The following is a 22,163-nucleotide window of genomic DNA, read 5'->3' as shown; positions in this document are numbered from 1 at the left end:
CTTTAAAACTTCTCAGTTGTCCATGGTCATTTTATGAATATCAAAGGTATTTTTTAAAGTTGGGTTTTGTATTTTGTCTACTTTTCTTCACAGCTAGCTCCCTGATCCATTGTGGTCATAGGTACCCGTAACGGTGGATTGGTAAGTCGGGTACACTAGAAATAAAGAAGGAATCAGGGTTGCTGATGGTAGGTTTGTGAGGTCACCTGATTAATGTATATGGTGAATTGAAATTTATGGGCCCGAAAACTATATGGTGAAATTATTGGTCAGGTGACCGCCGATCTCTATCAGGAGTATGAGATGATGTTGAGGTTGTGTGATCGGACGATGTTGGTGAGCGGTGTCATGTTGGCGTTGAAGAGGGTCGGGCTGAGGGATGATCCCTGGGTTACGCCGCAGGTGATCTTTGGGGCTTCGTGTCGGAATGGAGAGAGGCAGACTCTGGCTTCTGTCAGTGAGGAAAGAGGTGATCCATTCCCAGCCTTGTCGCGGATCCCTGCGGTGTGGAGGCGTGTGCATAAGTTGTGGTGGCAGACGGTGTTGAAGGCGGCCGAGAGGTCTAGGAGGATGAGGGCCACGGTTTTGCCGTTGTCCAGCAGGGTCCTGATGTCGTCGGTGGCGGCGATGAGGGCGGTTTCAGGGCTGTGGTTGCTGCAGAAACCAGACTGGGATGAGTCCAGGGTGTTGTTCTCTTTGAGGAATCGAGTCAGTTGTTTGTTGACAATCATCTCGATTACTTTCGCCGGGAATGGTAGCAGGGAAATGGGCCGGAAGTTCTTGAGGTCCTTAGGGTCTGCCTTGAGTTTCTTGAGTAGGGCATTGATCTCTGCGTGTTTCCAGCTTTCCGGAAAGGTGGCGTCTCGAATGAGCTGTTGACCAGGGACCAGGGACTTATAGATAAGTGAAATATGCCAAACATGTGTGTAGCCAATGTCAGCATGTTTTAGGGTGAGTCACCAGGATCTGGGGGTGTATAAATCACATGAAGACAGCATAATTCAATATACGGTGAACACCATGTGTATAGGAAAAGCCAACACAGCGCAGATCATTCATACATGGCTGACAAATCCAGAACAATTAGTGAAGGGTTTCCATCAAATAGACTCAGTGATCAGTCCTATCATTTGGCCAAACCCAAGTGCATGTCAGTCTGGTCCCCTGATCATTGGGACAACAAACACCGCACCATCTATTGCTGGTTAAGGATTTGGTCCACCAACATACGCGAACCGTCAGTGATGGCTGATCCTTGATGGTCAAGTGAATAGCAGTGCAACAAAGAAATAGTAACTTTAAAATAGGATGGAGTGTCCTCCTACTAATAACTTTATTCTGTGGATGAACCACACCTCCTAGTTAAAAACCAAGAACAGTGCAAGAGAGACAGTCAAACAAATATCTGTCTGATAACGGGTCAACATGTTTCTGCCTATCGGGTATAAAATCCCATGGCATTCGTCAGGGCCTCTGTTCTTTCAATAGTTGCACAAGTAGTAGTGAAACAAAAGAAACACCACCACCACCAAAGTGAGAGAAATAAAAAATTAGAAAGGTTGAATACGGTACAACCTGTAACAACCGCAGACATTAGCCCTCCGTGTCAATAAGGAAATACAAATTCTATGGAGGAAAATGTATAGTCGTTAATTATGGACTGACTATGTCAGTTACCCACATACATGGTATCACCAAAAATAAATGAAAAAACTATATAAAATATTCATGCTCACCCTCCATGGTAGGGAGAAGGACCTCACCTCACCTGGACCTTGCTCAGGTTGTACGAGGCCCTGCGCTACATAGATACAAGAAGGGAAATAGAAATGGAGCACCCTAAAGCGTAGATTACACAGCCTATTGATATGCCCAATGTGATTCCTGTATAAAAAAATCCACTTATATCTAGGGACCAACATGTAATGAGACTCTAGCACTCAAACTTAGTGCGCCCTGCCTCAAAGCCTCCAAGGTCTATCATCTAACATAAAATTGTACTCATACAGATATATTACGTGTTGCTAGTGTCACTAGTCAAAAGCTACAAACTAAATCAACAACATTCTCTATAACTGTATTTACATACTGGGATTAAAAAGACTCCTTATTAGTCTGATCTGTTGTAGACTCACCTATCCGTCGGTACCTCAAGCTTCCATCTGAGACTTGGGGGAGGCACCGACTTGTAGATGGTCTCTTCTTTAATAGTGTCTCCGGGGGTTGATTGTATGGTAGCCCTCCGCCTCAGTTATTAATGAAGGTCTTGAATTGTATATGTTATGTGATCTCAGAGTGGTTTGATTAGTCCCCAGTGGCATCTCCCTGCTTCTTCAGTAACTTGAAAACAGGAGCATTGTTTATTCACCCTGTTTTTGATGGATTTAGGGGCGGACTACTTTGTGCTCGAAATCACGCAAGAACTCGCGCTTAGAACTACTGGATGACATCATAAACTCCATCTTTGTAGTTCGTTACAATGCAGTTGTTATGGGTAATCACATCGGGCCCAGAACTACTAAATGAGGTAATCTCCTCCATCTTTGTAGTTCGTTGAGTATCGGTTTTTATGGGTGATAGAAAGCACAAGGACGCTTCCGATCAGAACCCTATCATGATCAGTGTTATTATGCTCAGTGTTATTAATTGTGCCGATGATCAAAGGCACAAAAGTAGAGCGCTCGACATTGCGCTAAATGCAAACGCATTAGAAATGCGGCGCTCTACATTACAGGACATTCTATGTTATATTGCAAGTCTCACAGGACCTTGAAAGATATGAACTGAACGATGATATCGACTTGCGCGTTTGTGGTAGTATGTTTACTATACCGATGACCGCAGCAATACTGGATATTATCCAGTCAATTATCTAAAAATGCTCTAACTTTGTTTTAAAGGATAGAGTTATATAATCAATACTCTAAGACGTGTCAGCCAGACTATAAGTATGGCTATATAGAATCATTGTGTCTACAGTCAAGGTTCTCGCCAACAGTGTATTTCCAAGAACCACCGGCTAACAGTAAATGAAGAAATATTAGTGGTACATAGTCTGCTCCACCTACGAGACACAGACACTTCTTCTGGAGGTCATATTTATAAGGTGTGTGTTAGTTGTAATAATGCAAGCTGCAGCAATACTAAGCCTCGGCCCTCTTTGTGTTAATGAAACTTATGCCGCCGCCGCCGCTTATATAGTTGTATTTGTTAAAGTATAACACCTCTATACAACCCAAAAGAGTATATCTCAGTTCATATTGAAATATCTACGTTCATACAAAACGGGGGGCCTCTGCTGAGGTAAGCTGAACCCGTGGTTGGAACCCTATAATAGGGCCCATGGAATATCATTGTTTAATCCACATTTATCTGTCTGGAGCTTGCAAATCCCTTTTTGTTCCTTTGAGAAAAGGTAACTCGACACATCACTTATGTGTTCAGGTATGTAGGGCTTCTCAAGGACAGTCCATTGGAAATCGGTTTCATTGTGCTGTTTCTCCAAGAAATGTCGTGTGAGTTTCGTGTGGGACTTCTTGCAGCGAAAAGAGCTCTTATGCTCTAACATTCTTGTGCGGACTTTTCGAGTTGTCATGCCCACATATCGAACGGAACATATACATGTCAGCATGTAGATTAAATTATTGCTGTTGCAATTGCTGAAATTGCACTGCACCCAAGGTCTATTCGTACCTATGTCTATCTCTCTGGTATGATTCGTCTGGGGACAGACAGAGCAAATGCCACAAGGGTGGTGACCCACCACAGGAGGGAGATTCCATAGGGTTTCACCAATTTTCTTTCTGGTTTCTTTGGGGCGTGTGTGTACAAGCCGGTCCCGAATGTTACTGGCCCGATTAAACACAAAAAGGGGCTGCGCTATCTTTTCTTTGCTATGATTGAGAAGGCGCCAATGTCTTCTCACAATTTTCTGGATGCTGTTACTCCTAGTATTGAAAGTACTCACAAATGTGAGTCTTTCAAGTGGTGGTTTAGCAATGAGAGGTTCAAGAAGGGCATCTCGATTGTTATTCAATGCTCTTTTCCTTGACCTCTTGATCAGCGAGCTAGGATAATGTCTCTCTTTCAATTGTGTGCAAAGGTTCCGTGCATGTGCATCAAAGTCCTCCTTACTCAAGCAGTTTCTGCGTACTCGAAGGAACTGCCCGTAAGGCAAGTTTTGGTGTAGGGACTTAGGGTGGTAGCTCTCATACAGGAGCAAGGAGTTACGCGCCATAGGTTTCTTGTAAAGCTCACTCTGCAGGCCTGCAGGTGTAACATAGATGGACAAATCCAAGAAAGCAATCCTTTCTTTATGTGCCTCCATTGTACATTTAAGGTACTGGTTTCTGCTGTTCAACCACAGATAGAATTCTTTAACAGAATCCAAAGAGCCCCTCCACACCACCAACACATCGTCGATATAACGCTTCCACCACCTAATCGAGGTGTGGAAGGGGTTGGTGGGAGTCAGTACGTTTTGTTGCTCGAACTGATGTACATATAAATTAGCCAGGCTCGGCGCAAAAACGCTGCCCATGCTAGTGCCAGATACCTGGAGAAAAACTTTGTCCTCATATTTTAAATAGTTCATTTTCATGGCCAAGGTGGCTAAAGCCATAATGAACGGTACTGGTGTGATTGTCTCACCGATGTTCTCCCTCAGGATGGATGTTACAACTTCTAAAGTCTCATCCTGAGGGATAGAGGTGTACAATGATTCTACATCGAAAGAGACCAAGAGGTCTCTTTCGGTATCAAAGTCTATTTCAGGCAAGATACGTAACACGTCTTTGGTGTCCTGCAAGTAGGTGGGCATTTGTTGTACAATGGGCCGCAGGAAAACATCTACGAAGGTGGAAAGCGGCTCCAGTGCAGACCCTATTCCTGAAATAATGGGCCTGCCAGGCGGCGGCCTCTGTGGTTTGTGCACCTTAGGTAAAAGGTAAAAATACGGTGTTACAGGATGTTTAGCAACTATGAAGGTAGCCTCATTCTGGGTGATCCATCCCTCCGAGAGGGCCTCTTCAACAATGTCCCTTATTTGTTTAATAACTTCCTCAGTGGGGTCTTTGGGCAGAGGAGAGTATGCCTGTCTATTGTTCAGCTGTCTGAGCCACTCTGCCTGATAATCATTAGTATTGAGAATAACTATAGAGCCGCCCTTGTCCGCGGGCTTTATAGTTATTGACTGTTCCTCCGAAAGTGATTTGAGTGTTGCCTGTTCCAATTTGGTCAAATTGTTAAACGACCTTGCTTTTGTGCTCCAAAGCGTAGCAACATCATCCACAACCGCTTTCTCGAAGGCCAAAACCTGTGGTGGAACCATGTGTGCAGGTGGTTGGAATTTAGATTTGGCTCTGAGACCCGTGTTGGTATCTTTGTACTGATATTCTTCGTTATTCTTATCCTTAAACAGGTAGTGCAGCCTAAGCTTTCTAAAAAATTGGCTTAGTTCGCACTGAAAAGAGAAAGGGTCTCCATGGTTGGTCATAACAAATCCTAAACCTTTGTTTAGTACTTGTTCTTCAAGGGGACTCAATGTTTTTGTTGACAGATTGACTACGAGGGATGCTTCCCCGACGGGCCCGCCTTCTGATTCTTGGCTGTTTGGCTCTGCGTGCCTGTATGGGGACCTGTCTGATCTTCCCATTGAACCCCTGTGTGCTGTGCCGGTCTCCTTTTGCCTCTGGTTCGGCGAGGGCCAAACCCTAAAAAATGTTGAGAATCAAAAGCATTAGGAAACCCTTGGAAGTTAGGGGGAGGTGGTGGGTATGCCTGATGTTGGATAGGTGGAAAACCCCAAGGTGTAGGTGGCCACCACTGTTGGTATTGATTCATGTGTTGGTTGGCATATGGATAGGGCCTGTTACCCCTCCCCCTCCCTCGTTGTGGAAAAGTAGGTATGCCTGTATTGGTGTTGTCAGAATCGCTGCCATCAGAGCCCGAGCTAGAATAGTTCGACCCATAACGTCTACCATTATTCCTGTACTCTGGCGGTGTATAGGTGTCACTCGTGTACGGGTACACTCGTTCGTGTTTCCATTTGGACAAATCATTTTTAAATGTATCCAATTTAGTTTGTAAGATGTTATCCTTAAACTCACAGGAGTTTTTATTAGATTCATCCTGTTGTTTTTTTAACAAAATCGGTGTTACAGTTGTTCTAATGGCTGCTTCCAGGACCTGTATCTCGACTAAGATGGTGTCAGCTATTCTTTTAGCTGTACTAATAATCAGTATTAACCAGTCCCTGGTGCATCTCCATGCTATAAGGGACCAATCTTTCAAAAAGCTCTTATCTTGCAAGAATAGTCGAGGGGCATTGGACACCACTAGCCCTGGCGGGACACAACTAGCCCTGAGATATTCAGCCATAGTTATACCATGTACCAATGTCCGGGCATGCGATTTTTTCAGGACCAGCACTTTGGCCCACTCGTCTCCTGTACTAGTGGTACCTGTGGAAGGTGTATCCAATACGCTTGGCATACTATCCAGGATGGATTTATATATGGAGTCATCATAAGCAATCCCACTTATTTCGGCCATGATGGTTGTTGAATGTGTTATAATCGTTCATTTCATATCTTTCAAGGTCCTGTGAGACTTGCAATATAACATAGAATGTCCTGTAATGTAGAGCGCCGCATTTCTAATAAGTTTGAATTTAGCGCAATGTCGAGCGCTCTACTTCTGTGCCTTTGATCATCGGCACAATTAATAACACTGAGCATAATAACACTGAGCATGATAGGGTTCTGATCGGAAGCGTCCTTGTGCTTTCTATCACCCATAAAAACCGGTACTCAACGAAATACAAAGATGGAGGAGATGACCTCATTTAGTAGTTCTGGGCCCGAGGTGATTACCCATAACAACTGCATTGTAACGAACTACAAAGATGGAGTTTATGATGTCATCCAGTAGTTCTAAGCGCGAGTTCTCGCGCGATTTCGAGCACAAAGTAGTGCGCCCCTAAATCCATCAAAAACAGGGTGAATAAACAATGCTCCTGTTTTCAAGTTACTGAAGAAGCAGGGAGATGCCACTGGGAACTAATCTAACCACTCTGGGATCACATAACATATACAATTCAAGACCTTCATTAATAACTGAGGCGGAGGGTTACCATACAATCAACCCCCGGAGACACTATTAAAGAAGAGACCATCTACAAGTCGGTGCCTCCCCCAAGTCTCAGATGGAAGCTTGAGGTACCGACGGATAGGTGAGTCTACAACAGATCAGACTAATAAGGAGTCTTTTTAATCCCAGTATGTAAATACAGTTATAGAGAATGTTGTTGATTTAGTTTGTAGCTTTTGACTAGTGACACTAGCAACACGTAATATATCAGTATGAGTACAATTTTATGTTAGATGATAGACCTGGGAGGCTTTGAGGCAGGGCGCACTAAGTTTGAGTGCTAAAGTCTCATTACATGTTGGTCCCTAGATATAAGGGGATTTTTTTTATACAGGAATCACATTGCCTATCAATAGGCTGTGTAATCCACGCTTTAGGGTGCTCCATTTCTGTTTCCCTTCTTGTATCTATGTAGCGCGGGGCCTCGTACAACCTGAGCAAGGTCCAGGTGAGGTGAGGTCCTTCTCCCTACCATGGAGGGTGAGCATGAATATATTATATAGTTTTTTCATTTATTTTTGGTGATACCATGTATGTGGGTAACTGACACAGTCAGTCCATAATTAACTACTATACATTTTCCTCCAAAGAATTTGTATTTCCTTATTGCCATGGAGGGCTAATGTCTGCGGTTGTTACAGGTTGTACCGTATTCAACCTTTCTAATTTTTTATTTCTCTCACTTTGGTGGTGGTGGTGTTTCTTTTGTTTCACTTCTACTTGTGCAACTATTGAAAGAACAGAGGCCCTGACGAATGCCATGGGATTTTATACCCGATAGGCAGAAACATGTTGGCCCGTTATCAGACAGATATTTGTTTGACTGTCTCTCTTGCACTGTTCTTGGTTTTTAACTAGGAGGTGTGGTTCGTCCGCAGAATAAAGTTATTAGTAGGAGGACACTCCATCCTATTTTAAAGTCACTATTTCTTTGTTGCACTGCTATTCACTTGACCATCAAGGATCAGCCATCACTGACGGTTCGCGTATGTTGGTGGACCAAATCCTTAACCAGCAATAGATGGTGCGGTGTTTGTTGTCCCAATGATCAGGGGACCAGACTGACATGCACTTGGGTTTGGCCAAATGATAGGACTGATCACTGAGTCTATTTGATGGAAACCCTTCACTAATTGTTCTGGATTTGTCAGCCATGTATGAATGATCTGCGCTGTGTTGGCTTTTCCTATACACATGGTGTTCACCGTATATTGAATTATGCTGTATTCATGTGATTTATACACCCCGAGATCCTGGTGACTCGGACTGACAGTCCAGCTATATAATTAAGCTGATAGACCCTCTGTGTTTTCTGTGTTATACATATAGAAGTTGCTGGGGATAATAACCAGGTACGGGTCTTTAAACCTTATATCCCTTGGACCCTCCCTGAATCCGTTTTGTTGTTGATTAGCAAGTTTTAGGGGCCAGAGTACATGCACTGGTACCTGTTTAGCATAGTTCCAGTACACCGATTAACAAAACCAGCAGCATCAGTCCAAAAAACGGTGGGTGATCATGCAAAAAGAAGCATTTTTCTACACAAGTCAATCAGTTACTAACAACAAATTAATGATGCCTGCATTAAAAAGCTCAGATGACATGAAGCTCGTAGTAGAGTGATTGTGTTTTAATGCATTTTATGAAATATGAGCAGCAAGCTGAACTGTGCTTCTAACTGGTTTAGATCAAATAATTAGTGTGTATTCAAATTGCAAAAAATTGAGTACATGTGCATCTCGTGGTATGGTGTGAGGATGCTGAATAACCATGGGCCCACTCCGCACTTCGCTTGGAATACGCAATTCGACAAAACTCCGCCCAGCACGGCGTAGCAGAGTTTACCGGTGCCCAGTTTGCCCACCTCAAGCTTCTGGTCTTCCCAGCAGGTATCCTACTCTTCTGCGGCACTCAGGACTTGTATAAAAACGCTGATAATAGAGGCTGTCAGCTGAAGGGTTAATCCTCCCAGCGCAGAAAGGAGGAGATGACATCAGCTTGGCGCGTAGGTTCCCGATGACGTGTACATGAAGTGCGTAGTTCTGCTCTGCAAATTGTTCAGTGCTGGGTGGGGTGGGTCAGGCTGGGGTGAATTGGAGTGTGTAGTCCTGAAATTGAAAACCTCTTGCATGCGGAGGAGACATCGACCTTCACTGCAGCAGGCTCCCAGAAGTGGATTCAGAGACCTCACTGGCTTTCAATCAGTCCACCCGTATCTTCAGTTTGGCCACCTCCCAGAGAATGCATGTTTCATGAAGGCGGTCTCTGCACTTGGAGCCTCGTGCAGACAGACACCACAGCTGTGAAGACCTGAATATCTCCAGGGTGGTTCACGTGTAGATTCTGGTGAGTTTTCTCTTATTAATTAAGGCTGGTTCTGACTCTGAGAGTGTCCCTCAAGTACCATGTACTGCGTTGCCTGGCTACGATTTGAGTGGGTACACCAAATCCTGTATAACTGGCACAGATGCCGCAGTTGGAAGCAACTGGCTAGTATTACAGTGCTTAGTGAAAGCAAGGTAGATGGACAAATACAAGTGCATAGTAATGAGCAATATCTGTTTTATTTTGTATTACCTCTGTACATTCAGCAGCTACGGTGGGCGGGACAATTGGAGCTGGGGCGTGAGCCCATCCAAATTTCCAAATACTTTCACTTGCTAGTACAGACGGGTCTTTGCAAAACTAAAGTACCATAATACAAAGGAACTGGGCGGAATTTCACTGAGTTTTTAGATCACTCCGTTGAATTCGGCAGAGTAGTACTTCGTGAGCTCCGCCCACCCTTATTGCTGAACTGCCATGGTTCGGACTGTTTCGGTATGGGAAGAGCCCTTGCATAATGTACAGTTGTGTTCCTCTGACAGCAGTGCCTCACTGCGAGTATCTGGTACCCTAGTTTTTAGGTTTCGACCTGGTGAGGTCACGAAGTGCCCCTCCCAGATCGAAAACTTTTGTCTTCAGTATGGATGTCGGCACCGCCTCTGCCTCTCATTGGCTAGCTCCATAAATGGAGGCTAGCCATTGGGAGACAGAGGCTGTCAATCGCGCTTTCTCTTGAAAACGCGATTCGGGGGCGTTTCTGGTGCTTTTTTTAAGCCCCGCCCCTTTGTCCCGGGCCGCGCTGTCATTGGCTGCCGGCCCGGGACACCCCCCTGACGTCATCCCCGGGCCGCGCTGTGATTGGCTGGCCGGCCCGGGACACCCCCCTGACGTCATTCCCGGGCCGCGCTGTGAATGGCTGCCGGCCCGGGACCTGACTTGTTTTTAATGGTAGCTGCATCTCGGGCAACTGCTTCTTTTAGACGGTGAGTGGACAATGTTAATTTCCAACAATGCTTTCCTGCACATTGAGAGTGCATGTAACCCTGCTTCGGCACCCCTCATTGACTTGTGTTACTGGCCGGTGCCTCTCTTGCGGAACTTATGAGCCTCTTATCCGTGCACCTCCCGCCCCTCTGCACCCCACCAAAATCTCTCATTTGCACAACCTGCGCTCGTCTTGAGCAAATCCTGACCGGAGCACGGTTGTCTGTCTCTTCTGCTGTCTTGCACCACTTCTCGTATGTCTCTTCTCCACCCTTCTTGGCCGTTTTCTGCGACACCCCTCTGCTCCTCGTCTCTCACGTGCCCCTCCCCGTCGCGTGTCTCAGGTTCCCCTCTCCTGCGCATCTCTTTCCCCTCTGCGCCTTCTCTCTCCCTGCTCCCGCCACTCGCCTTCTTCAAACTCCCGCCTCTGTTCTCTCTCTCACTCCCTCAGTATAGCTCTCCCCCCGCCTCTGTTGTTCTTTCCACACTCTTCTCTTCTGTGCCCTTCCCTCACAATCTTACTCCTCCCACATCTCGCCCCTCACTTCCACTCTCTGTAGTCGTCGCAGTCCTCCCACCCGCCCCTCCCCATTCTTTCACTCCCACCCACCCCCCTCCCCTGATACTGGCTAGACGGGTCCGGTGTGTTTTCGCCAAAGTAAATAAACCACTTACATGAAAAGTTCTCAAAACAATGTAGTAATTCCGCACTCCCCTTCTCTGCTTTCCAAGTGTACGTCCCCTCTTATCTTACAGACCGCCCCCTGCACCTCCACGACGCAGGGGACCCCCGGCTCGACACGCAGAGACCCCACCATCTCTTCCAATTCAATACCCCCCTCCCACCTCCCACCTCCCACCTCCCGGCAGATGAGTCTGGATGCGTGCACCTGAAGCGCTTTAGGGCTCGCAAGGGGTAAGCAAGCGCTATACAAATACCAAAATATTACCTGCAGCTGCTGTTTTTCCGAAACCCCCCGGGGTGTCTATGGCTAAGAACAAAGTGCAAGGACTGTTCCGGTCCCCCAGATCCCAAACTCGCCTCTCGTTCCTCGCCTCTCCTCTGAAGTGCGAGCTGCCCCCTCCTCTGCTCACCCCTACATCCGTCTCTCAGTTTTTCTCCTCCTCTTTCCTTCCTTCCCTCCCTCTTTTATTCCGCCCCCACCCCTTCGCCCTCTTCCTCCCCTCCTCGACACACCTACTTCCCTGTTCCCGGGCACTCGGATTTCTCCATTCATGCGGTGTCCCTCAGAGTACTTATTAATGCTAGTGACACCTCGAAGCTGCCCTTTTCTGCCCCCGAGCCCCTTCACGTACACTCCTTTATTTTCCAGTATGAGTCTGCCCCGACACCCCTGAAAGTTGCTGCATTGTTACCCTGTCCTGGCCGCTCTTCCCTCTGCCAGGGCTGTCACTGTGGCCTCTCATCGCTGTGGGATAGTCAGTCCATTCTTACATGAACTGTTCCTCCCTCGAGTTCGGGCCGCCCCTGCCCTCTCTCGGCCTCCTGTCTGTCCTACCCGCTCAGTGGTCGAAGTGGAGGGGATTTGAGGGGCACGACGTGCCCATCCATATTTTTTTAATTTGAGAAAAACAGTTCCCATACTTTTTATCAACAGACAACCACCCGGGACAAAGAATCCTGACAGCTGAAATGCTTCAGCTGAAGTGAAGCCTCCTGTACTGTGAAACCGAGCGGGCGGGGGGGGGGGGGGAACAGAGAGCCGAACAAGCCTTCTGCCAGTGCTGCCTGAAAGAAGTGTACATGTGCACAACTGGTCAATCTGCAGATGTAAGGACATCTGGCTTTAATTAATGTAATCATTTGAAGCTTCCTAATGACATAGATATATTCTTTTAGAGAGTTATTGCAAGGAAGCTGCCAGCTAAGAGTAAAGTGTGGGCTTTTATAAAAAAACACATAAAAAAAATGCTTCCTGATGACACATTTATTTTTTAGGAGGGGAATGTTATATTGAAACTTGTAAATAGGTTTAAAATGTATACAGCGGTGGTAAGGAGTGAGAAGGCTAGATGGGTGCCACTCAAGAGTACCACGCAGTGGAAGCACAGGTGAAGGTGGCACCAGAGGATGGTTGACAGATGTGAGTGGGGAGAACATTTTAGGATGGGGAAAGTGTAGTATTGTTTTGGACTGTCATGAAGATAACCTGCCCCGAGGATGTATGTGTGAAACTAAACTTTTTACAAAGCAATAATAGTCCCTACTACAAATATACAATACCACTATTACCACCTACGTGGTTATTAATTCAAAGCATAATATTCATCTAAGCCAAAACGCAATTCAAAGTACGTCAGTAGATTACTGCACTATATAACATCAAGGCAAAAATTACTTAAAAACATCAAATTTTATTATAAAAAAGAGGGATTAGACTCCACATAAAAACAAGCACTGGCGTTGCCAATATGTTTCGCATTTGGAAAGTTGGAGCTATTGGTTTTGTAAATGACATTTTATATTTATATATCGTTATTGGCATTGTCAATAACCATATATAAATATAAAATGTCATTTACAAAACAAATAGCTCCAACTTTCCAAAGGCGAAACCTATTGGCAACGCCAGTGCTTGTTTTATTTGGCCCTGGAGTGTGTACATGAAGTCTTTGGCTTGACCCTTGACATAAGTGAACTTCTGGACCTGTCTTGGACCAGGAGGGGTGCAGGACAAGTTCCATCATTTGGCTGACAGTGGACTACCATTCGTATCAGAGGATTAGCATGTAGAGTGGTTGTGGCAGTCTACTGTGTTTTGTGAATCAGTAGTTGTGACTAGACCTGTTTATCTCTGTTACCGGAGTGAAGGATAACAGGTTCACTCATGTTTAGTTCTGCTTCTAGGTGCTAACCCAGATCCTAATGTAAACATCTCTTGTGAATGCTATGCGTGTACGTATGCCTATGTATCCTGTGATGTACATGCATTGTGTGTGTGAGTGAAAGTACTGTTCCATTTTGGAAGCCGGTGACCTGTTCCTGTGCACACTTTGGAGGTGATATTGTTTTCTCATACTGCAGTCTCTGTTGTTCAGAATTAGAAGGGTCCTTTAGATGAGGCTAGGCTTCTGTTTCACTCCTGATCAGTGTTTAGTGTGCCTGTTGAGAGCCTGATGCAGAAAGATCACATATTTTTGTGGTTCTGTTGAGGGGACTCCAGCCTGGATACTACTTTGCTCTGAGGAACATAACTGGTTTTCAAAATACCTCACAGTATCTGGTCCGACAAGCTGGTCAGCTTCTCCCACTACTGCCACTCCTGGTAAAAAGGCAACCCATTATAAAATGTAAAGATTATTAGAGGATGTTTGGATGTTTGCATGTGAACACGATATGGGTGGCATAGGCAAAGAAAGTACTTCAAACCCAACAAGTGAATTACAATGCTAGGCAAATATAGAGAAGGGCGTACAGAAGAACCAAGACAGAAGAACACTGTGGAACCCCAGAAGAAGATGGAAATGAAGATAATTGGCATGGAATCAATAAACAGAGAATGAGCATTCAACAAGATGTAAAGCTAGACCCACTGAGGTTTTTATCTACTTACTTATGTCCCAGGTGTACCATGACGTCTGGAGCACAGGAAGAAGTCCCAGTAGTGCAGATGAAGGGATGATAAGAAAGAGCCATTTCCATCGTGCTCTTCTCATCGTTTGTTTGTTGAAACTGAATGATGACGAGTAAAATGATTTTCTGAAAATGTTGATTGAAAAAAGACAATAAGAATTAAAAAATATATTACCTCTTTAATGTTAGTCTTTATAATGAATTTTAATAGATCGTTTGAGGGTCGGAGCTACATCATGTGCTTATGACATCAGGATACTGGTTAAGTAAACCTGGCATGGACATAGGGTTGCCACTTAGCTCCATATTGCTACCTAGCGCCATGTCATCAGGCTACCTTGTTGTCAGTGCAGGGCTTTTCCATTGCAAAACATTGTTTTCAAACCTATGACTACAATAATAAACTCATTCATTCCAAAGTTATGCTGATGACCTTATCCTTGTCAGACTGCAAGAGAGCCATTAACAGAACAACATCACCTCATGCCTCATCTCCATTCAAGGTTGGATAAGATTAAGTAATGTTTACCTTACCAGATCTAAAACTGATGTTCTAATCTTTGGTAACATGGACCGAAGTCACCTCCCATTCGCATGGCCAGACTCACTGGGAAAACTAACCTTTCCGGCACAATGCAAGAGTACAGTCTCTGATCACGAAATAACTTTTAATTCCCAAGTGAACGAAATGAAAAGGAGCGCACACTTCCACTTCAATGTACTCAGCAAAGTGGTACCATTGATAAGCTTCCATCACAAGTTAGACCTCATCTGTGCACTGGTTTGCCTGGAATCACTAGTGTACTTTTATTTATGTTGGTCTTCATCAAAAAGATCTGCCACATTTCCTATTAGTCCAGACTAGTGGTGTGTCTTAAAAAAACTCAGAGCACATTACCCAACCCTTTGCAATCCTTTTTGGCTTCACATGAAACAATAGGTAACCTACGAGTTGCATTGTGCCAGGCAATAGAGTATACTGACCCAGGAGCCCAAAACATTTGAGTTAACTCTTCTTAAGCTACAAGTATATACACCTTCTTAGATTTTCACTGGGCAACATGATTATTACCAAGGCACCTTTCATCAAATATACCTGGAAGGAAAATGCTGAGCATTTGTAGACCATTGTTATGCAACAGTCTATTCACTAAATTCAGCCGTCAGAAGGACTAATTCAAATTTAGGAAGAAACTGGAATTGATTTTTTTACAGAGACCATTGGGATGTACTCTAAAACCTATTTGAATCCCCGGTGAAAGCCCTTAATCTCATTTGCACCCTTTTCCCTTCCCTTGCTCATTCTGGCTTCTAAAATCCTATTTTAATTGCAAGAACTTTTCTCCTTCTTTCTTCCTTTCTGGTTCTGGGATGTCCTGCTGGAATGTGAATCGAACCCAACCCTTATTGCGTGTCTGATTTTGACTGTGGTTCCTTGCATATCTCCTTTCTCTAATTTGCCTCGAAACGCTCCTTCCACTCCCACCCCAGCAATTTGAAGAATCTCTGTGACATACACTGCTTTATAAATCACCTTAAAATAAATGGAAATCGAACTCAAGGGGCTGAGTTACATAGATTGAAGGGGAACAGTGCATAACACTATACTGAAGCTGGTAATATTGACCAACAATAACATTCCATTCACTCTATCGACCTACTTCTGTAGTGTAATATGGCTAGATAAGTATAAGTAGAATTATCAAAAGTAAATATAAACGTATCTTTCAACATAGTGATATGTATATATACATACATATGGTATATCTACAGAATCCCTAACTTCACTCAAACCTGCTCTGTGCGAAACATATGAGTATGAATACCAAGAGTAAATATGCACCTGTCTAATAATATATGGTAGGTTGATGTAGTGGATGTGATAATATTACAAAATAAGATATTGCATGTGATATACTGCCCCCCAAATATAGGTACTGCTTAGCTGTTCATTCGTACCGATGCAAGCCAATGCTGGCTTTCACACTGATGCATAGATGACATTTGGCCAGTGCAAAGTACATGTTTTTTATTCAGTCATCAGTGCAAGTGACATGCATGCACTCATGCAACCCCATGACTGCAAGACTGTCCAACAATTATATGTAATCCGGCCCTAGTTAAGATCTCTTTAGGAATTTCTATTCTACTGGAATACAAATAAATATAGAGAGATTGATGTCATATCCATGTGAACATTACTGATACAACATGGGACCATAGAGATCTATCATTGCTTCAAACATTTGGATGGAACAGTCTGCAAAACCCTTTTAAGCACCATCATGGACATCAGTTAGGAGTAGCTATCTCTGACGTGCCCTTTGTTATGGCTGGAAATGCCCTTGCTATCCCTGAACTAAGGTGTATGTGTGTATATACACACACACATATGTTATGGCGGGATTTCTGATCTATTGCTATAGGTCTAGATCCCAACTCAGGTCGACTGAACCGTTAATACCTGTCATAGAGTAAAAGGCAATCCACTACTAGGTCAATCAGTTAAGGACTTACACCACTCTAAAGAACCACTTACTACGAATACGTTTTAAAAGTTTATTATAAAGCCAAAGTTAACTGGAGATACAAACATCTCAAAATAAGGTTCAAAAGATATACTGGTATCAATACAAACATATATTTTCTGAACGCTCTTAGTCGGCAGAAGAATATCACCAAAACCAATTCGAAAATCATCAGAGTTGCAAGAATAGACACAAGCTGTAGCTTATGAGTCATTTACAGAAAGGAAGAAAATCCAGATTAGACTGTCCCTACACTAGACTAAGTGACATCCCTACTTAGTAAAATCTTAACCTAAAAAGGTGTCAGCCGTGGTGACTTCCAAAGAAGATCACTCACTTCCCTTAGTCTTCGTTGTAAATCGGTGTCTCGCAGTTATCCTATCTGCCTACCCATCCGCTCTCTTAGGTTCCTCAGACCATCTGCCCTAACTCCACCCAGGGGTGCTGTCCCTAATACACATTTACAATAGAAACGCCCTTTAGGGACGCCCCTCACGTGGTGTCAGTTCTGGCATTTTCCATGCTGATACTCCTCTGGGCCCATCGTTAGCGTTGACCTTGCTTCTCAGGCTCTTCTCCGGCAGGACGGTACCCCCCAGGAAATTCCTGAAGCCTCCTCCAGGCCTGTGCCTGGCTCCCTGAACAAAACTCTATTCATCACTCTCTTGATTGGAACCTCCTCGCACCTGCAATCAGACACTTGTACAGTGGGCCCCAAATTCCGGCCTCCACCGTATCTTCTAAGTCGTAAACCTTCGAGCAGGCTCAGCAATTTATGCTTAACATAACATTCCTCTAACTAACACATGCAGATCAAAAGAAATGACCTTATCTATTCAGGCCTATTAGAATTACATGAAACGGGCCTGTGCACTCTGTAAACCTTTAATTTCTTAGTCTAAACAGTATTCTAACTTATTACACACAATGGTTATATGAAACACTTCTATAAAACATATATTTCAGTTCTATGATCAATAATACTTTGAATTACAACAACATTAAAATCCATATCATGTGAAAGTATAACAGCACCTTTCATTCTATGTGAACTGCCATGTGGCCTACACATTTCTACGTTTATCAGTATTACATTCTCCTCTACAACAGCCACATAACATGGGATTTCAACATCATTCTAACATCACTACACACTTCTACATTAGCTTTTCACACTGATATATGCATTCTATTTTAATTAAACACTCTTATGTATTTTCTTTACTAAACTAATGGAACGTGCTTGTAAATATGGTGCACTTCTAATTTTTTCTCGATTTGCGCTCTCTCAGTTCCCCCCTTTGATGACTTTTAGTAGTCATCACCATCACAACACCATCCCTGAGGTATGAACTGAGTCAAACTGAACTCGTTGCAGTACTCTCTCGTCTCATCATCTCTAGAGCCCTCAGACTCCTGTACTGATTATCCTGCATCGCAGCTAATCTCCTCCCCTGCTCTCTCATGGATCTCTGCAACCTATTTGATCTATACCATTGGTACAGCCGCACCAATCCCCACAAGGTGATTATACAAATCACTATTATGATGATAGGTTTTAGTATGTACCAAATGAAACCCTTTCCTAGGTTGGCAAACCAACCTCCAACTTTACCCATTCCATGACCTACTTTTTCCCACACATTTACCTGTGTCAAATCCTCAATCTCATGATGAATTTCAGTGATGTTCCGTATATACTTTTCTAGAGGTTTTGAATTGTCTGGAATGTAAGTGCAACATTCCTGAACCTTCAAAGCCTTACAGACTCCTCCCTCTTTGGCTAACAGAACGTCTAGAGCAAGTCGGTTCTGAAGAACCATTGCCCTTATCGATTGCATCTCTCCCTCCACCAGCATTAATGATCTAGCAGTACTGGCGGACAACCTATCTACAACTGTTGCCAATCTTCTAATCTTGACATCATTCAGTACTATCCCTAAAAGAGGAAACATAGCACCAAATACGTCTCCAACTACCTCCTCATCGCTTACATCCCTTCTTCCTCTAGCTTGAGTTCTTCCCTCTATAATTTCTAGATCCTTAGCATGGTATATTTTGGGGAAGACAATTGCTAAATAACATGATCCATACCAATTATCCGGCAGTTTCACGTATGCATTTCTTCCACAAACAAAATATACATTCGGGATCACCTGCATTCCCTTCAAGAAATCTTTTGTATAATATTCTAATTGGAAAGCATGTTCACAAGTTACTTCTCCCACAAACACATTCTCATCATAGGTTTTACCCCTATATATACACAGTTTCCCTTTTTGCTCTCAATCTAAAGCTATTGGACCATTACTACCCTTTCTTTTGTGTAACCTTTCTTCCTCGGTCCAATCTGTTTTCCATTGGCCTGAAGCCTTTAAGATCTTCTGTCTCCTATACCGATCATCCACCTGTCCGATAAACCTTTTCTCAATTTCTGACACTTTACAAGTCAAATTATTTCTTCGGGCATGTGAAGTATCCAACGTTTTCCAAGGAATGAAAAATTTCTTTAATCTATCTTCACTCTTATAATAATCCCACTTGTTCATGTGCTTGTAATTTGGAACTTCTGGTAAAACAGCATCAAAATTTGAAAAATAATATTCAAAACCATCACGTTCATAAAATATACTAAGCAACAAACTACATGTGATTCCATAAGTCAATGGAAGATGATGATATCTAATACCTTCGTCTACAGAGGCTGGCAATTGCATGCACACGTAGCAATCATTTGCCTCCATAGCATCAATATATTCATAAAGCAATTTAGCATATGCATTTGATTTGAAATTTCCCTGTAATTCATCCACATGCAACCTACGAGTCTCTGCTGCTAGTAAAGCTTTATCTTTCCCTGTATTGTCCCCGCTTCGACCAGCAGTAGTAGGTTTTTGTATTGATACAATTTTTGCTTCCTTTGTTGCCTTCTCTTCATTTTCATGTCCCACTACATATGATATAGTAACTACTAAAACTATAAGGAAAATTACTCCCACTAAAAGTGTGCCTACTATGCATTTTGTCTTGCGGTTTGGGTTGCCGGCCTCCATGATCTCAAGACAGTGTAGTTCTGATTTTCTTTCACAACACAAAGTCTCTTTTCTTTGCTTATTCAGTCTTTCCAAACCACACCTGGAAGCTGATAATCCCTTCCGCAAAATCAGTCTTTGAATTCTATAGCAACAGACAACCCTAGCCCTTCTCCGTCCACTAAATGGGAAGTCCCTAAATTTCTTCTTCTTCCACTTGGCGCTAGGTCATCTTTCAATCTGTTTATTTACAAAGGGCCCGATGTAGGTAAATCCCATTTACCGATTTTGAAATACCGAATCTTACCGATTCGGTATTTTAAAATCGGTAAATGGGATGTAGGTCCCAACATCTGGATTCGTTACCGAATCCTTACCAATTCATTAATTACCGATTGGGTAAATACCGAATCGGTAATGCCCATTCTTTCCTATGGGCTTTGAAGCCCATAGGAATGATTAGGCATTACCGATTCGGTATTTACCCAATCGGTATTTAAGGAATTCACAAGGGTGCAGGGGGTGTCACTTTGACACCCTCTAGCACCCCCAAAACGGCCATGTGTGCAATGTGGCACACAGACATGCCCTAAGGGCACGTCTGTCTGTCACATGGCACATGTGTACATGCACAGATGTGCATGTACACAGGAATCGGTTTTTTACCATGGATTTGTATTCCATGGTAAAATACCGATTCTGTAAGCCATGTGCTGCCGGAACATAGGCTACCTACATCACATTTTCGGTAATTTTACCGAATCGTTATCATTACCGAATCGGTAAATATTACCGACTCGGTAAATTTACCTATTCGGTAATGATAACGAATCGGTAAAATTACCGAAAATGTGCCCCTACATCTCCATGGCCCTTTACCGATCGGAAACGGCCGAAAATCGGTATTTTCGGCCGATTCCGATCGGTAAAGGGCTACCTACATCGGGCCCAAAGTCTTTAACAATCTGGAATGATACATGTTCCAGCGGCTCTAATCACGTATTCTAATATTTCCAAACGAAGAATGATCTCCTCGGGTGTTGGCCTCATTGAACAAAAAGTCGGAAATTCTATTCTGTTTAAAACCAGTTCTCTTATCCTGCTCAGATAAGGAGGATTAGGAATAGTGAGTGTCAGCAACCCTTCGACCTCCACTCCGGGTATCAACAACACTACTTCCAATGTTATGATTGGGTCAGTACTGGTCAATGTCACTTCCCTCACCCTCCCGGATCTCCGTGCACTGGACATCTGTAGCTAGGTAGGTCCACTCAGGAGTAGCGTATCTTCTGCAGGGCACTCGCACCCTCCTCGTTCTTCTCGGACCTTCCTGTTCCTGTCTTTGTGCACCTTCGTCCAGATTCGAGTCTTCAGATATAGGAGCAAGAGTTCTCTCTGGAGTTGGCTTCAAGCTCGGCCTCTTCTTTCTTTCAGGCCAACTAGCTTCTCCACGCCTTGTTCTCCTATTTCTTGTCCTCACACTCGGTTCTTGATCACTCTTGTCTTGATCTGTGTCTGAGCCGTATTCACAGCAACTTTCTCCTTCGGTGGCAACTTCAGTTTCACTGTCGTCCTGTCTTTCTTCTTCTGGATCTGTAGCACTCCCAACTTCTTCCGACACCCCCACAGCTTGACTGATCCCCTCTAGTGGTTCGCCGTCCATAGCTGGATTTTCATCTGTGAGAGGAGCTGTTTCTTCTAAGGGTGCTGGAACTCTTCGAGTATGGGAAGCATGAATCCAGTTTGGCAGCCCTCCACACTTTACAGCAGTATTCGTTGTCAGGATTATTTGGTAGGGCCCCTTCCACCGCACGTCTAGGCAGTTCTTCCGGACGTGTTTCTTCACAAGCACCCAATCACCAGGGCACAAGTCGTGACATAGGTCTCTTGAAGATGGAACTTCAGCAGCCTGCACCTGAAGAGACACAGAATGAATGACATCAGAAAGTCCCTTGCAATAATCCAGGATCAGGTCATCTGTAATATTCAACAAAGCTGTAGTTGGAACAGACGGAAGTCTCATTGCCCTCCCCATTAAAACCTCATGTGGAGAGAGACCTGTCCTCCTGTCTGGTTTGCTACGCATACTCATGAGTACCAAGGGCAGAGCATCAGGCCAGCTTAAGGACGTCGATGAACATACTTTGGCTATTCGGGACTTTAGAGTTCCGTTTATCTGCTCCACGATACCTGAAGCCTCTGGTCGATAGCTACAGTGCAACTTCTGATCAATGTTTAATGCAGAGCAAAGCATCTTCACAACTTCGCTGTTGAAATGAGTTCCTCTGTCTGATTCCAAGGAGTTCGGCACCCCAAAGCGCGGGATCAACTCTCTAAGCAATAACTTTGCTACTGTGAGTGTATCGCACCTGCGTGTAGGGTATGCTTCGACCCATCTGGAAAATATGCATACAACCACCAGAACATACCTGAGGCGGTTGATTTTTGGCATCTCAATAAAATCTAATTGCATTCTGTTGAAAGGCCCCCCAGACCTCCCAATGTGACTCATTGTAACTGGTGTTCTTTTCCCTACGTTCAATTGCTGGC

At 43.9% G+C, this 22,163-nt stretch overlaps 1 protein-coding gene across 2 annotated transcripts in view; it reads right to left on the bottom strand.

Annotated features, from left to right (window-relative positions):
* LOC144782658 (carbohydrate sulfotransferase 9-like) overlaps positions 1-22,163 on the bottom strand; it is a 141,192-nt gene that overhangs the window by 75,644 nt on the left and 43,385 nt on the right. For both annotated transcript variants that reach the window (XM_078662011.1, XM_078662010.1), the window contains exon 2: positions 14,034-14,179. In XM_078662011.1, the coding sequence (XP_078518137.1) occupies positions 14,034-14,136 (103 nt within the window). In that variant the 5' untranslated portion in view covers positions 14,137-14,179. The remainder of the gene's footprint in view (positions 1-14,033; positions 14,180-22,163) is intronic.

Source organism: Lissotriton helveticus, chromosome 9 (assembly GCF_964261635.1).
Source record: "Lissotriton helveticus chromosome 9, aLisHel1.1, whole genome shotgun sequence".
NCBI lineage: Eukaryota > Metazoa > Chordata > Amphibia > Caudata > Salamandridae > Lissotriton > Lissotriton helveticus.
The sequence above is the reverse complement of the archived record's forward strand: the minus strand, read 5'-3'. Positions and strand labels throughout refer to the sequence as shown.